Source organism: Eretmochelys imbricata, chromosome 1 (genome assembly GCF_965152235.1).
Source record: "Eretmochelys imbricata isolate rEreImb1 chromosome 1, rEreImb1.hap1, whole genome shotgun sequence".
NCBI lineage: Eukaryota > Metazoa > Chordata > Testudines > Cheloniidae > Eretmochelys > Eretmochelys imbricata.
In genome coordinates, this window is record NC_135572.1 from 15,674,672 (window position 1) to 15,692,389 (window position 17,718).

General features: G+C 40.4%; 1 protein-coding gene across 1 annotated transcript in view; it reads left to right on the plus strand.

Annotated features, from left to right (window-relative positions):
• Window positions 1-17,718, plus strand: part of UVRAG (UV radiation resistance associated) — a 166,408-nt gene that overhangs the window by 89,405 nt on the left and 59,285 nt on the right. The window contains exon 12 of the mRNA XM_077841751.1: window positions 1,765-1,930. Coding sequence (XP_077697877.1) covers window positions 1,765-1,930 — 166 coding nt within the window. The remainder of the gene's footprint in view (window positions 1-1,764; window positions 1,931-17,718) is intronic.

Consider the following 17,718-nt stretch of genomic DNA (forward strand, 5'->3'; position numbering starts at 1 on the left):
GACAGCTAGGTTAAAAATAAAGTCTGAAGTCCATGACATTAGAGTTCTACTGTAATGAGACCCATGTTTGCTGCAGAGTTGAATCCCTTTGTACAGAATAATTCCTTGGAATGGGTGGTGTTTTTAAATCTGTGTGTCATGAATTGCCTTACTGAGAGCAAGGTATGATTTCATAGATGTCACAGAGGACATAAAATTAGTGTTTTTCCTTCCTTGTTCAGGTCCTCGTGTATTTCAGTTAGGGTCACTAGAATTTCTGTTGTCATTGGAAGGGATTTGGGCTGGCTATATCTTCTTTCCAGCTATTCATAGATTCATATGTGTTTTTTCTAATAAGCTAGAAAATAGGATGAAGGTATAGCATGGAAATCTTCAAAAGATTAATAACTTTTTGCAGAAAAGGAGTTAGAGGGTGGGGCAGAAAAGCCGTAAATAGATCTTCACTGGAGGTAAATTAATTTTTAAATACACAATTTCAGATCTCCCCATCATCTGCTGAATAAATGTGAAACTTTAACCTTCTAAAACAATGGTTAAAAATCAGTTCCTCCAATTACTGGCCAATACTAGAGTTCAGACCCTGGATTCAGTGTCCCTGTCTTAACAGTTGGTGATCTCACTAATGCCTAAAGCAATGTAAGAATGCACCTTCTTTCTCTGCTGTAGGTGTTAGTGAGGTCATCAGCTGCAGCCAGAGAATTGCAGTCCCCTGAAGACTTGAACTCTGGCCTAGGGAGCCTTTTTTTAAAAACAAAACCCTACGCTGAAAACGATTTCCCTTGCAGTTTGAAAGTATAGGAGTAGGTCTTAAACTGCAGGCTCAAACCATCACCTCTCTGATAAAAAGAAAAGGAGTACTTGTGGCACCTTAGAGACTAACCAATTTATTTGAGCATAAGCTTTCGTGAGCTACAGCTCACTTCATTGGATGCATACTGTGGAAAGTGTAGATCTTTTTATACATACAAAGCATGAAAAAATACCTTCCCTCACCCCACTCTCCTGCTGGTAATAGCTTATCTAAAGTGATCACTCTCCTTACAATGTGTATGATAATCAAGGTGGGCCATTTCCAGCACAAATCCAGGGTTTAACAAGAACGTCTGCGGGGGAGGAGTAGGAAAAAACAAGGGGAAATAGGTTACCTTGCATAATGACTTAGCCACTTCCAGTCTCCATTCAAGCCTAAGTTAAAAGCTTATGCTCAAATAAATTGGTTAGTCTCTAAGGTGCCACAAGTACTCCTTTTCTTTTTGCGAATACAGACTAACACGGCTGTTACTCTGAAATCCGTCACCTCTCTGTCACCTTTCAACACAAGATACAAGTAATAGACGAGAGATAAGCAGATTTAAAACCAGGAGGGGTTTTTACCATTCGCATCAGAAAATAGCACCTCAACCACTATTTTAAAAAATGTTTAAACACTATATTGGAAATGCAGTACCCCTTTCTATTATTGACTGTTTAAATGTGCTATTATCGCATTGTAAGCATGTCAGAACCATGCATTGTAATGTGTGATAGAATAAGCTTAATAATACCACTAAGATTTCTGTAAGATGCTTGCAGTCTTACTTTATCTTTTTCATTAAGTGTGCAGCTGTTAAATCATTTAATAAATATTATTTTCATCATGTGTAAGTCTTTACTGTTTGTGTAATATGGACACCCTTCTCATGCTAAATTTTCATTAATACTCTTAAAATATTTACCATATCAGTAGAATTCAGTTGGGTAAAGAAGTTGCTTTTTCATTAACAGCAAAAGATGATGGAAGCATTGCTGTTGCCCTGGGCTACACTGCACACTTGGTCTCAATGATTTCCTTCTTTCTACAAGTGCCACTCAGGTATCCCATAATTCACAAAGGTTCCAGATCTGCAATCAAAGATAATATCAACGACAAACTGACAGAGAAAGAGCGAGAGTAAGTATGTAGTCTTCCTATGTACTTTCTAAGAAAGATGCAGCATCTTAACTAGGCAAGAAGGTTGATGGAGTTGCAGTAGTTGATATTGAAATAGGTTATTTTTAGTGCCCAAGTCAAGGGTGCAGTTTCCATTGCGGTGTGTGAATCCCATGTGAATAGGATTAGGTTGAAATTTGTAGCAGATTAGACTAGTTTATGTAACTTCATTTTAGTTTTATTAGTTTAGGGGTGCAATGGGGTACTTTCTTTACTTTTTAATTAAATTTCAGTTTTGTGTGGTGAAACTTCATTGTTACACATGTAGACCAGACAGACTACAGTGAATTTTAAGTTTTAGAATATTTTTGCATTTCTTAGTCTGATCCATACTCAGTGCTCTGTAACCAGCAATGGATTCAATACAACAAATGTCTGTTGGTTTAATATTAGTGTCTATTCACTATCCTGTGCCATCAGAATCTTAATTCCTGCAATTCTTTCACACACTCTTAGTCAAGGTTGCTAGGTAATATAACTTAGTGAAATAGGTAACTACAGTATTACCATTAGAAAACCTAAGCACTAATGACAGAAAATGGCCAGTTAAAGAATTCACCTACTTGAATTCTCTGACCTGGGATGCCTGCAGGTAATGAATGACACTGATGTGAAAATTCACCTTGCACAAACAGCAACATTATCTTTGACCCACAGGGTGTATATATGAAACTTCTCAACATACACATCACTAATACAAGTCTACCTTGTACGACGTAGAATATATAATACATTTCATTATAGCCATACTGTTGACCCACAATATATACACGAGACATGTAAGGTGAATTTTCACATAATTACTTTATATTTGAGCATATAAACTTTAAGGGTAATAAAAAGGTCTGCTCTTTCTCTGTGTACCGTGAGCTGCAAAGTCAAGCTTACAGTATTACTGGCTCTGGTGCTCTTCATTCTGTAGTCAGCACGTACGGATAACAGTGGAGTTGCAGCACTTAGGCAAGATTGAAGAAAAGGCTACGGGGGATGCTGCTGTGCTTGCACTTAGGAAACATTGTCTAGACAAACTGTCTGCATTGGCACAGGGGAGGAGAGAAAGGGGACAAGGAATGTATCCAAATTGACATTAAACTCATTGGAGTTGTAATTTTTTAACAAGCCATAGTTTAGTGTGTGGATTACACATTAAACAGAATTCATATGTAAACGTTAGTAGTACGGGCGAGCTGCAGACTCCATCCAAGATGGATGGGCCCTACAGTGCTAAGGCACTGTGTATCTGATTTCTCAAAATTGCTTAAGTGATGTAGGAGCACACGTCCCATTGAAATTCAGTGACTACACATAGTAAAGACAGACCCTGCTTCAAAGATCTTACTATTTAAACAAAGGGTGGGAGAAGAATAATTATCCCCATCTTACAGTTAAGGGAGGTGATACAAGTGTAGTAACTTGCCCGTGGTGATCTGGAAAGTCTGACAAAGCCTGATGTGAATTCAGATCTCCTGAGTCCTACTCTAGTTCTTTAACCACACAACTGTCCTTTATCCAGATTTTAATTAAGGTAGAGAAGCAAATACTGTAGCTGGCTTTCAACAGATTTCTCATGCAAGTGGAGAGAACTATGTTTAAAGTTTCAGAGTAACAGCCGTGTTTTCCTTCCATCCTTCAAATATCTGCCAATAGGACTTAAAGTTCTTCAGGTCATGGTGTTTTGAATTTGAGCCAGTTATACTCAGATTATTTATATAAATGATTATTTTCCCCCTAGCTCTCATGAATTCAACACTTACGTTCCACAATATGTTCCCAAAGAGGGAGAGATTTAGCTTACAGTACTCCAAAAACACCGTCTGGTGTTAACCCTTCTCCCAAGATATTCAGTAAGCTCTATTCTTCCTCAGCTGGCCCTGTCCGAGGTCCTAAGAGTCAGCCTCCAATACTGAAGGGGCAGATTAAGAACAGATGAGACCTCTCTGTCCTGCCATCTTTCTGGGCACTGCAGTCTTGGTAGCTGGCACCACTGTACTTAGTTTTAGTATCTTAACTTGCAGTTGCTTTCCCTCTGCCCTAGCTGCTTCCTTTTCATACACGTCTAGTTGAAATACATGGTGATTAAATGTGCAACAGAATCCAACACTTAGTGTGTGTTTAGTAGGCTTTTATTAAGACAGTTGTTCAACTTCAGTGCAAGGTGTACTATCGAGTAATTGTGGTATGGCTTTCTTCATACTTGGCAGATGTAATACACAGCACCCTTTGTTGGCATCACATTTAGGGTGACTCATTAAATGTTTAGCTTGAAGAGGTTCTAATTTAGAATCTCATTTTACTTTGGGCTGAAACTTTGCCTGTAGTATCAAAATGAAGAGTTTTTAAAAGGTTCTGTTTCAAGGGTAGGGGAGATGTTTTTGTTACATTAATTTAAAAAATTCAGGTGGTTTGGATTTAGTCTATTTAAAACTTAATACTATAACAGCAACCTAATGGATGGAAGTAATACTTATTACAAGTTCCTAAAATAAACTTTTTAAATAGTGCCTAAACACTTACATGATAAACCTGTTTCTCTTGGGTAAAATATGCATTCTAAAATGTGTACCCACTATTTAATATAGCAAGCATCTTGGCAATTGCAAATAAAGTACTTTATTTCTTAAAGTGGATGATCCAGGCCACTTATGGTCTTAGGAAAGTATGAGTCTCTAAAATAAGCAGGAGGCTACAGGGTTGTCCTAACACTTGCATAACTCCCCAACTACTAGAGATGAAGTATGAAAATGTCAGCCACTGGTCTTCAACGAAGAGCCAACTTTTGAAATTGGAAACAGAAGTGTTAAAGCTATGGTGTTTCCATGATGTATTCTAACTGCTCCCTCCTTCGTATATTACATATAGTCTTGTAATATTGTGTCAGCAGATAAGTTCCCTCACAGAAATTTCTCAGTCTCAGTTTATAAAACTGTCTTACCTCAATGGTTTTAGAAAAGAATGCAGTTTTCATTAAATACCTCCTTAAAACACATTTCTTCAATAGTGTCTTTCAACAATCATCTTGAAAGTACAGAAAGTTATTTTAAAAATAAAGAGCCCCAGGCTGCTTGAAGTTTGGACTCAAATTATGTATCCTTTGTTTATTTGGATTGGACTGTCTAAGATTTTAAGCTTCTAGGGACAGTATGTGTGTTCTTCTCTCCAATGTCCGCCATGCTGATGGTGCTGAATAAATAACCAATTTAAACTTCTTGGCATTACTATGAGAAATAGCAGCACAACACTTTCTCTCCCCTACTTGTAGGTGTGCTTTTAATCCATAGCTTTAATATTTGTCACATATTCTAATACTTGCATGTAACACTTCCATTAGCCTGCTTCTGGATTTTATAGTAGCACCTGACTTGCTGAAAAGTACAGGAGTTTTTTTGTGCTTTTTCTTTGTAATAGCTCCTGGATCTAGATTTCATTTCTATAATTATGTCATGATTGCAATAACATCTAGGTGTCTCAGACTTTTTTTAAATAAAATGTATCATTGTATGGATGGTAGTTCATCTGACCACAATTTTAGCCTAATAGCTACCTTTGCTAGCTAGGAGCCCATAGATTTCAAGAAAGATACCTCAGTTCAGTTCTCCCCCTCTTCATGATTTTACATGTTGTTATAGTGTATAGTGCCTCATTCACAAGATGGACAGTGCTCTGGAGAGAACCAGGGTTGTGTAGTTAATGAAGCTATTTGTAGGACCCCAGTCTCATTTGTTGCAGAAGCTGGATGCTGTGTGGTGAATGAGACAAGGAATGGTAGGAAAGAATGGTCTCTTGGATAAGGCAGCTGAATGCTACCCTGAAGAACTGGATTCTGTCCCTGCCTTGGCCATAGAGTTTTGTGTGACACTGGACAAGTTCATACACTGAAAATGAGGAGCACAGTGAATCTAAATGGACATCCCTGGGGCCTGATTTACAGAAGTGTTGATAACTTGCAACTGAGGTCACTGGGAACGCTGCTTTATAGTTATGTGGTGAGGGCACCGTTGGGTTGATTGAATAGTTCTCAGATCCAAAGCCATGTGCCAAAAGAACCCCATTCACCTCTGACTAGACCTAAATCCCTTGGTTTCCTTCCATGATCTTGAGGGAGGCAGGAAGTAACCTCAGAAACAAACGTGCTCAGCAATAAACACATCTGAGCACAGACAAACCCTCAGTGAGTATTGGGGGGGCCCTATAAGAAATCACACATACACCTCCACTCTCCAACATCTGCATAAACAGGTTAAAGCTCTCTAAGCTGATTGAGTCCAAAACTTCCCAGTCTAAGTCCTAAACATGGTCCCTTCCAGCCGTCGTGGCAGTTGCTGGTGCTTGGGCACAGTGCAAGCTTGGAGTGCTGAGTTCAGACCTCTGCTGCAATGCGAGGCAGATCCATCCCTGTGGTTACTGTGCTGATCAGGACCCTTCTGGGTCTAGGCTACTGTCTTACCCTGGTCGTAGTCATGCCCCGGCCTGCTTACTGGGCTGATTCCCTTAGCTGCAAGTTCAGACTGTTTGGGACAACTGCTTCCACTAGCAACAAACAGCAACATGTGCTGAAGCCTCAGCCTGTTCTCTCTAGCCCTCTGCCAAGTGATTGGCCCAAGGGCAATCAGATGGCCTGCAGCCAGTCCTGCCTTTAGTATGGAGTGACAGAATCCCTAGGCTGATAAGGAAAGATGATGGTACAAATAGTAAGAGGCAAGTATCATTCCATCAGCTCTTTAATGACCTGATAATCAAAAAGGGATCCTATAAAAAGTGGAAACATGGACAGATTGCGAAGGATGAGTACAAAAAACTAGCACAAGCATGTAGGGACAAAATCAGAAGGGCTAATGCATTAAATGAGTTATACCTAGCAAGGGACAGAAAAGGTGATAAGATGAGGATTCTTTAAATATGTTGAGCCAAGAGAATGACAAAGGAAGGTGTAGGGGGAGGAGAACTAATGATAGACAACATCAAGATGGAGGAGGTGTTTAATGCCTATTTTGCTTCAGCCTTGACTAAAAAGGTTAATGGTGACCAGATTCTTAACACAATTAATATTAACAAGAAGGGAGAAGGAACGCAAGCCGACCCTCTAGGAAAAGAAGAATTTAAAGAATGTTTAGATACATTTATCATAGATCTGGATGGGACCTCGAGAGGTCATCTAGTCCAGTCCACCGCACTCAAGGCAGGACTAAATATTATCTAGACCATCCCTGACAGGTGTTTGTCCAACCTGCTCTTAAAAATCCCCAGTGATGGAGATTCCACAACCTCCCTAGGCAGTTTATTCCAGTGCTTAACCGCTCTGACAGGAAGTTTTTCCTAATGTCCAACCTAAACCACCCTTGCTGCAATTTAAGCCCATTGCTTCTTGTCCTATCCTCAGAAGTTACGAGCAACAATTTTTCTCCTTCCTCCTTGTAACAACCTTTTATGTACTTGAAGACTGTTATATCCCCTTTTGGTCTTCTCTTCTGCAGACCAAACAAACCCAATTTTTTCCATCTTCCCTCATAGGTCATGTTTTCTAGACCTTTAATCATTTTTGTTGCTCTTCTCTGGATTTTGTCCAATTTGTCCACATCTTTCTTGAAATGTGGCGCCCAGAACTGGACACAATACTCCAGTTGAGGCCTAATCAGCGCGGAGTAGAGCGGAAGAATTACTTCTCGTGTCTTGCTTACAATACTGCTGCTAATACATCCCAGAATGCTGTTTGTTTGTTTTTTTTTTTTTTTGCAACAGTGTTACACTGTTGACTCCTATTTAGTTTGTGATTCACTATGACCCTGGATCCCTTTCTGTAGAACTCATTCCTAGGCAGTCATTTCCTATTTTGTAAATGTGTGCAACTGATTGTTCCTTCCTAAGTGGAGTACATTGCATTTGTCCTTATTGAATTTCAACCTATTTACTTCAGACAATTTCTCCAGTTTTGTCCAGATCATTTTGAATTTTAATCCTATCCTCCAAAGCACTTGCAACCCCTCCCAGCTTGGTATCATCCGCAAACTTTAAGTTTACTCTCTATTCCATTATCTAAATCAAAGATGAAGATTTGAAAGAACCAGACCCAGAACCTGCAGGACCCCACTCATTTTGCCCTTCCAGCATGACTGTGAACCACTGATAACTACTCTCTGGGAATGATCTTCCAGCCAGTTATGCACCCACCTTGTTGTAGCTCCATCTAGGTTGTATTTCCCTAGTTCGTTTGAGAATGTCATGCGAGACAGTATCAAAAGTCTTACTAAAGTCAAGATATACCACATCTACCGCTTCCCCGCCTATCCACAAGGCTTGTTACCCTGTCAAAGAAAGCTATCAGGTTGGTTTGACACTATTTGTTCCCGATAAATCCATCCTGACTGCTACTCATCACCTTATTATCTTCTCGGTGTTTGCAAATTGGTTGCTTAATTATTTGTTCCATTATCTTCTGGGTACAGAAATTAAGCCGACTGGTCTGTAATTCCCTAGATTGTCTTTATTTCCCTTTTTATAGATGGCACTGTATTTGCCCTTTTCCAGTCTTCTGGAATGTCTTCCATGACAGATATAATTGCTAATGGCTCAGATATCTCCTTAGTCAGCTCCTTGAGTATTCTAGGATGCATTTCATCAGGACCTGGTGATCTGAAGACATCTAACTTATCTAAGTAGTTTTTGACTTGTTCTTCCCCTATTTTACACCCTGCTCCTACCTCATTTTCACTAGCATTCACTATGTTAGACACCCAGTCGCCACTAACCTTCTTTAGATATACTCAAGCCTGCAGGGCCTGATGAAATAGTACTTAAAGAACTAGCTGAAGCAATCTTGAAATCATTACCAGTTATCTTTGAGAACCGATGAACAGGGGAGGTCCCAGAGGATTGGAGCAGAGCGAACATAATACCTATCTAAAAGGAGAAACAGAGGACCTAGGGAATTATAGACCAGTCGTCCTAACTTCGATACTTGGAAAAATATTGGAACGCATTATTAAATAACCAGATTGTAAGCACCTAGAAGATAATATGGTTATAAGTAATAGCCAACATGGATTTTTAAGATAAAATCATTCCAAACCAACCTAACTTGCTCTGTTAACAGGGCTACTGGCCTATTGTGTCCAGTTCTAGGTGCCACACTTTAAGAAAGATATGGATAAATTGGAGAGTTTAGGTTTTCCAAACTTTTTATCATTTTTGTTACTCTGAACTATGAGGAAAGGTTTAAACAAAAAAAAAAAAAAAAAACTAGGCATGTTTAGTTTTGAGAAAAGAAGAGTGAGGGGGAACCTGATAAACCTTCAAATATATTAAGGGCTGTTATAAACAGGATGGTGATTAGTTGTCTCCTTGTGTCCAAGTAGTAATGGGCTTAATCTGCAGGAAGGGAGATTTAGGTGATAGTAGGAAAACCTTTCTAACTAGAACGATAGTTAAGCAGTGGAATAGGTTTCCAAGGGAGGTTGTGAAACCTCCATCGTTGGAGGTTTTTAAAGATGGGTTAGATCAGTGGTTCTCAAATTTTTGTACTGGTGATTGTGACGGGTTGGATCACAGAAAGCCCTTTGGGACTGCCACCTGATGTGCCTAGAGTACCTCTGAGACCATTTTCCTTGCCAGCTTGGGACTTCAGTACCTTGCCTTGTTTGAGCCAGACATGCTTGCCTGCTGCAAACACAGAACCAAGTCTGAACCACATCCCCCACAAGCTGCAGGCTTAACTGAAAACAGCTTAAGAAGTGCTCCTGTCTCCAGCACTCGGATACCCAGCTCCCAATGGGGTCCAAACCCCAAATAAATCTGTTTTCCCTGTATAAAGCTTTTACAGGGTAAACTCATAAATTGTTCGCCCTCTAACACTGATAGAGAGATGCGCGCCGCTGTTTGCTCCCCCAGGTATTAATACTTGCTCTGGGTTAATTAATAAGTAAAAAGTAGGATTTACGTGGTTCCAAGTAATAGACAGAACAAAGTAAATTACCAAACAAAATAAAATAACACGCAAGTCTATGCCTAATACAATAGGAAACTAAATTCAGGTAAATCTCCCCTCAGATGTTCCAATAAGCTTCTTTGACAGACTAGCCTCCTTGTAGTCTGGGTCCAGCAATCACTCACACCCCTGTACTTACTGTCCTTTGTTCCAGTTCCTTTCAGATATCCTTTGGGGTCGAGAGGCTATCTCTTGAGCCAGCTGAAGACAAAATGGAGGGGTTTCCAGAGGCTTAAATAGACTTTCTCTTGTGGGTGGAAACCCCTTCCCCTCTCCTATGCAGAATCCAGCTCCAAGATGGAGTTTTGGAGTCACATGGGCGAGTCACATGTCCATGCATGACTCAGTTCCTTACAAGCCGATGCCACATTTCCAGAAAAGCTCAGATGTGGACTGGTGTATCTCAAAGTTCATTGTTAGCTTAAATGTTTCTTGATTGGGCACTTCTGAGAATAGTCTTTTCTCAAAAAGCTGACCAACTGCTTCACTGAGTCTACTTAAAATCAAACAAGTACATAGCCAATATTCATAACTTTGAATACAAAAATTATACATGCATAGAAATAGGATGAATATATTCAGTCAATCATAACCTTTGCAGGGATATGTTACATGGCATATCTAGCATAAAACATATGTCTGTAAATAGGACATAACTGGAATGAGCATATTTCTATCCAGCATTATGGGGTGCAACATCAGTGACCCCTTTCACATAGCAAGCCTCTGAGTCAGACTCCCCCTATAAATTAAAATCACTTTAATATATTTAACACCATTCTAAATGCTGGAGGCAAAGTGGGGTTTGAGGTGGAGGCTGACAGCTTGTCACCCCCACTCCATGTAATAACCTGGTGACCCCCTGAGGGGTCCTGACCCCCAGTTTGAGAACCCCTGGGTAGACAAACATCAGGGATGGTCAATGGTTCCTTGGTTCTGTCTCAGCCCAGGGCGCTGAGGTAGATGACTTTTTGAGCAGTTGTACTATTCTATACCTTTTTATTAATTTTTAAATAATTTCTATAAAGCCATTCTAATTGTTAGCCTTGTTAGTGGAAATACTCTGCAGTAATTGTGAAAGTTGGAGTGAAAGTGCAGAAAATGACACAAATGGAGCTAGTTGGGAAAAAAACTAAAGCATTTTTCATTAGAATTTGCCAATTCATCAAAGTCAAAAGGTTGTGTGGAGACAGGTTTTGATGAAATTCCACCGGAAAGCAGGTGTGTTTCTGATGGAACTCTCCCCTTCCTCCCCCATTTCCCCCCCCAAGCTGGTTACCTACCAGCTCACTCACCTGGCTCCTCAGCATCCCTCTTCATGGGCTGGTGGGAAGATGAGAGCCCCTGCCTCCTGGCTTCTTGGCAGCCTGAGCTCCCAGGGGCAGGGCTCACAGTAGAGCTGGGCAGTGGACAGTAAATCCATTTTGTGGAGGATTTCTAAATGTTTGGGTTTTGTTCCAAATTGGAATGCAACCAGCATTCCAAATCCTCCAGAACAGAATTGCCATTTTCCACCCAGCTATAGGCATAGTATTCCTTCATAAAACATTTAAAAGAGAGGGAAAAATAGCAATCTTTCCCAAAAGTGGATCTATGAAATCACACATTTAAATAAGAATTGCTGTGACCCACTTAAATGTAATTCTTAAATTATACCATAATCAAAGCAATCAGATTTTCAGGCTCAGAACAAATAAGCAAAGATTATAGCAATTTTAAACTACTCAAATTTTGGATTTAAACTACTCAACTTGAGGATCTGGCATTGTTGAATATTTATAGATTGTCTGTCTTTAACAGGATTGGGCAGACTATTTCCCTAGCCGTGGGAGGACATTAGGTTAGTTGGTTTAAGCCCAGAATTCTCCCTCATTGTAAATGAACATAATTTGATAGGCATGTGTGAGGCACAGTTTCCATGCAAGTTTTTTTTTTTTTTTTAAAAAGGGCAACTCTAGATGACTGACTCTCCATTCAGTTATGCCATTGATTCCACTGGAATGAATGGAATTAAACCAATTTCATGTCTTGCAACAGAGTGGAGAATCAAGCCCAATATTTTTGTTCTACGTAGCCTGCCATATAGTCAAATCTTTCTGAAAAGAGTTCAGTAATGGAGCAAAGCTGTTAGTTTACAACAGAACACAAGTCTAAATGGGTGGATTGGAGGGTGAGGTCAAAATCTAGGGGATAGATACAGATTTTGTAATTGCAAAAAGCATAGTGATGTGGGGTTCATTTTTTATTTTTAGTGGACTCTACTTTTGTGAGGCAGGTTGTCATAAATATAAAGGGAAGGGTAAACCCCTTTAAAATCCCTCCTGGCCAGAAAAAAAAAAAATCCTCTCACCTGTAAAAGGTTAAGAAGCTAAAGGTAACCTCACTGGCACCTGACCAAAATGACCAATGAGTAGACAAGATACTTTCAAAAGCTGGGAGAAGGGAGAGAAACAAAGGGTCTGGTCTGTCTGTCTATATGCTGTTTCTGCCAGGGATAGACCAGGAATGGAGTCTTAGAACTTTTAGTAAGTAATCTAGCTAGGTATGTGTTAGATTATGATTTCTTTAAATGGCTGAGAAAAGCATTGTGCTGAATAGAATAACTATTTCTGTCTGTGTATCTCTTTTGTAACTTAAGGTTTTGCCTAGAGGGGTTCTCTGTGTTTTGAATCTAATTACCCTGTAAGGTATCTACCATCCTGATTTTACAGAGGTGATTTCTATTTACTTCTATTTCTATTAAAAGTCGTCTTGTACGAAAACTGAATGCTTTTTCATTGTTCTCAGATCCAAGTGTTTGGGTCTGTAGTCACTTAGGCAAATTGGTGAGGCTTTTTACCAAACCTTGTCCAGAAAGTGGGGTGCAAGGTTTTGGGAAGTATTTTGGGGGGAAAGAAGTGTCCAAACAGCTCTTCCCCAGTAACCAGTATTTGTTTGGTGGTGGTAGCAGCCAATCCAAGGACAAAGGGTGTAATATTTTGTACCTTGGGGAAGTTTTGACCTAAGCTGGTAAAGAGAAGCTTAGGAGGTTTTTCATGCAGGTCTCCACATCTGTACCCTAGAGTTCAGAGTGGGGGAGGAACCTTGACACAGGTAGCTAGAGCTAGGTGAGTGAGTGATTCCATGCAGTACATCAGTTAATATAGCCTGTTCACTTGACAGTTACTAGCTCACTATTTTTATCAATTAACTTCTGTGAATTCTTGGTCTCATCTTGTTGAGGAGCATTCAGTATATGTTGGTTAATTTTGAGTGGCCACATAGGTAGAAAGCAAACAGAAAAGGAGGACTTGTGGCACCTTAGAGACAAACAAATTTGAGCATAAGCTTTCTTGAGCTACAGCTCACTTCATCGGATGCATTCAGTGGAAAATACAGTGGGGAGATTTATATACACAGAGAACATGAAACAATAGGTGTTACCATACACACTGAAAGGAGAGTGATCAGGTAAGGTGAGCTATTACCAGCGGGAGAGCGGGGCGGAAAAAACCTTTTGTAGCGATAATCAAGGTGGGCCAGCAGTTGACAAGAATGTCTGAGGAACAGTGGGGGGGGGGCGGAATAAACATGGGGAAATAGTTTTACTTTGTGTAATGACCCATCCACTCCCAGTCTTTATTCAAGCCTAAGTTAATTGTATCCAGTTTGCAAATTAATTCCAATTCAGCCGTCTCTCGTTGGAGTCTGTTTCTGAAGTGTTTTTGTTGAAGAATTGCCACTTTTAGGTCTGTAATCGAATGACCAAAGAGATTGAAGTGTTCTCCGACTGGCTTTTGAAAGTTATAATTCTTGATGTCTGATTTGTGTCCATTTATTCTTTTACGTAGCGACTGTCCATTTTTGCCAGTGTACATGGCAGAGGGGCATTCCTGGCACATGATGGCATATATCACGTTGGTGGTAGATGTGCAGGTGAAAGAGCCTCTGATAGTGTGGCTGATGTGATTAGGCCCTATGATGGTGTCCCCTGAATAGATATGTGGACACAGTTGGCAACGGGCTTTGTTGCAAGGATAGGTTCCTGGGTTAGTGGTTCTGTTGTGTGGTGTGTGGTTGCTCGTAAGTATTTGCTTCAGGTTGGGGGGCTGCCTATAAGCAAGGACTGGCCTGTCTCTCAAGATCTGCGAGAGTGATGGGTCGTCTTTCAGGATAGGATGTAGATCCTTGATGATGCGTTGGAGAGGTTTTAGTTGGGGGCTGAAGGTGAACAAGGTTGGGGGGCTGTCTGTAAGCGAGGACTGGTCTGTCTCCCAAGATCTGTGAGAGTGAGGGATCATTTTTCAGGATAGGCTGTAAATCTGTGATTATGCGCTGGAGAGGTTTTAGTTGGCGGCTCAAGGTGACAGCTAGTGGTGTTTTGTTATTTTCTTTGTTGGGCCTGTCCTGTAGTAGGTGACTTCTGGGTACACTTCTGGCTCTGTCAATCTGTTTCTTCACTTCAGCAGGTGGGTATTGTCATTGTAAGAATGCTTGATAGAGATCTTGTAGGCGTTTGTCTCTGTCTGAGGGGTTGGAGCAAATGCGGTTGTATCGTAGAGCTTGGCTGTAGACAATGGATCGTGTGGTGTGGTCTGGATGAAAGCTGGAGGCATGTAGGTAGGCATAGTGCTCAGCAGGTTTCTGGTATGGGGGGGTGGTTATGTGATCATGGCTTATTAGCACTGTAGTGTCCAGGAAGTGGATCTCTTGTATGGACTGGTCCAGGCTCAGGTTGGTGGTGGGATGGAAATTGTTGAAATCATGGTGGAATTCCTCAAGGGCTTCTTTTCCATGGGTCCAGATGATGATGATGTCATCCATGTAGCGCAAGTAGAGTAGGGACATTAGGGGACGAGAGCTGAGGAAGCGTTGTTCTAAGTCCGCCATAAAAATATTGGCATGCTGCGGGGCCATGCGGGTACCCATGGCAGTGCCGCTGATTTGAAGGTATACATTGTCCCCAAATGTGAAATAGTTATGGGTGAGGACAAAGTCACAAAGTTCAGCCACCATGTTGCCGTGACATTATCGGGGATAGTGTTCCTGACGGCTTGCAGTCCATCTTTGTGTGGAATGTTGGTGTATAGGTAGAAAAGTATTACTTTTCCCGCTATCAGTGGCAGGCTCAGCACCTCTGACAATCCGCTTACTTTCAGTGTCTGACACTAGGGCCAAAATTTTAGAATTGGATATCTAACGCTTCATGGCACTAAATTCACTACTCTCTTTCAAAGGCTGCAGTGCAGAGCACAGGAGTGTGAATTGCAGAGCACACCAAAGAGTTGCGCTCTTAACTGCTCTGTATAGACACTGCTGGTGCAAACTCAAAGTTACTCCGTTCACCTTCACATCCTCTTTGAAAGAGGACGACATTAACATGAACCGTGTACCTTTTTAGTTTACACCATCAGGGTCTGCAGTTGGAGCCCAACTTTTTGGTGCACTCTGCAATTTACACCCCTTTAATCCACACTGTGGTGCAGTGTAGACATGCCCAAAGACTCATGTAGAGTTTCCCATACTGCAGTTGCACAATAGTTCATTTGAGTCGATACAGCCTGCTTTTGACAGTGGCCTGTACCTGGTGTCTTAAAGGAAATAGGGAGGCAACCTTTATAACCAGGCATCTGTTCAATGCTATAGTAGGTAGGCAGATGTCTGCAGTTATTAACCATCGCTAGCATAGCTATAGATATTAGAGTACCTGCAACTTTCCAGCCACTAGAAAATTCAGTCTCTGTGTTTGACTTTTAGCAGTAGTGAATTCCACAGACTGATTATACATTCCCACAACCATTTATTCTGAGTTAATTCACTTGAAACCCCATTGGGATTTAATACAGACCTTCTTTAAATGTGCCACATGTCAGTCTGTAGTAAACTAGCTTTTAGAAATGAACAGAATGTCACTATTTCACTTCAGGCTTGTCCAAAGACCTTTTTTGGTGGAGATTAAATTTTGAGATTTCAAGTTCCTTGCATAGGTTCAGTGCAGTTTGGGACATGGGAAAAGGACTGATTAGAAGAGAATAAAAAAAAATCCAAACCATGTGTTTTAATGCCAAATTGGAAACACATGAAGGCAGTTAAAAATAAAGCAATTGCTTAAACTTTTAAAACCGTTTGTATTAAAGACAGGTGGTTTTATATATAGTAAAAATCAGTCACCAGTATATTGGCACATTTGTGATCTTTTTGGATACAAAATGAGGAGTTCATAAATCAGAAAATCTAGCTATAAAGATGTTTGGACTTCAGAACTCATAAGAACAACCTTAGTGTCTGAAATAAATTTATGGAGTATAGATCCCTTTTAGGTTTACTTAAGAGTTAACATCTGACTGACCAAACAGTCCTGTGGAGATTTACTGCAGGTTACTCAAATATTTAAGCTGCTGTGTGATGTTGAACAGGTACAGATTAGCCCAATAACAGATATGAGGCTGTAAAATAAATGAGGTTTCAGTGACTGGTAAGTACTTGTCTAGGGCAGCCCAAAAAGAGAGCTCAGAGATGAGAATAAGTTGGTAGTTCTGATTGATTATGACACAGTTAATGAACACAATTAGACTAACAACGGTGATCTTAGAACGGTGCTTAAAACACAAATTAGTATGGGCATGTCAACTTTTTTTTACAAACTTGAGATCTGAAAGCACATGACACCAATAAAACTACTGATTTCCCAGGACAGATATTCCATGGGTGAAGCACATCTGCATCAGAAGATCTTACTCTTCCTATTTTGAATACTTTGAGAGCCTAGCAGTCTTTGCTATTGTACAAAATACTTAGCTGCTTCTTAACGAAAATATGCAATTAGAAGATTGGCGTAAAAACTAGTTTGTTTCATGAACTCATGGAAGAATTCCAGCAATCATATTTGAATAAGTATTCTGCAATATGTGCAGTAATTTGTTAGTATAGTATGCAGCCTTTGCAGATGGTTGGTTTTTAAGATTTATTTTGGGAAATCTTTGTGGGAGAGATTTTTATGTTGCTACCAAAACCTTTGACTCCTAACTTACCTCAGTGTGGGTATTTGCTTCTCCCTTTTTCTTCTGTTACTTTATTAATAGAGCATGTTACTCTAAGTTCAACTTCATTGTGTTTGGATTGCAATTCAAGATGCTAATGTTTGATCTATAAAACTATGTGCTCTGGTTCCTGGCTACCTCAGTCTGTCTGCATGTCCGCAGTTCCTCTGTGTACCAAGGGGACATTCAGTCCTTTGATTTAAATGTCAGAGGGCTGGTGACAGGCCATTTTGATGGAAGACCTTCTGCTTTGGAATTTTTCTCCCCTCACTCACCCACCATAACAAGTGTCTGACCATTTTACAGTGTGACACAAGACATTCTGACAGGTGTCTTCTGGAGGGGCATGGGGTGATTACTTCCTCTGGAGAATTTATTTGAAGAGAGGCATGTTTTTTTATATTCATACCAAAAAGGAAAAGGTCCCTAATCCAGAACTGTAAGCACCCCACCCACTTTACGCAAAAGTAAATTACCTGCAGAATACCAAACCTTCCCCCTAGCTGCTCCCCCAAAAATTGACTTCATAGCAGCCAACTTAAATAGTTGTGCCTTATAGCTTGCCATGAAGGTCAGTAGACTTGTGCTGTTTTTAAACTGAGGGGAAGAAACTTGTTCCAGAACTGGAGGGCCCCTCTCAAAGAGCACTGTGGAACCTGAGAGGGATCCAGTTCAGGTGCCTTTGATCTTGATCTGGCACAAGGAGAGAGGCGGTATCCCAAATAGTTTGAAGCCATTTAGGCCTTGTAGAG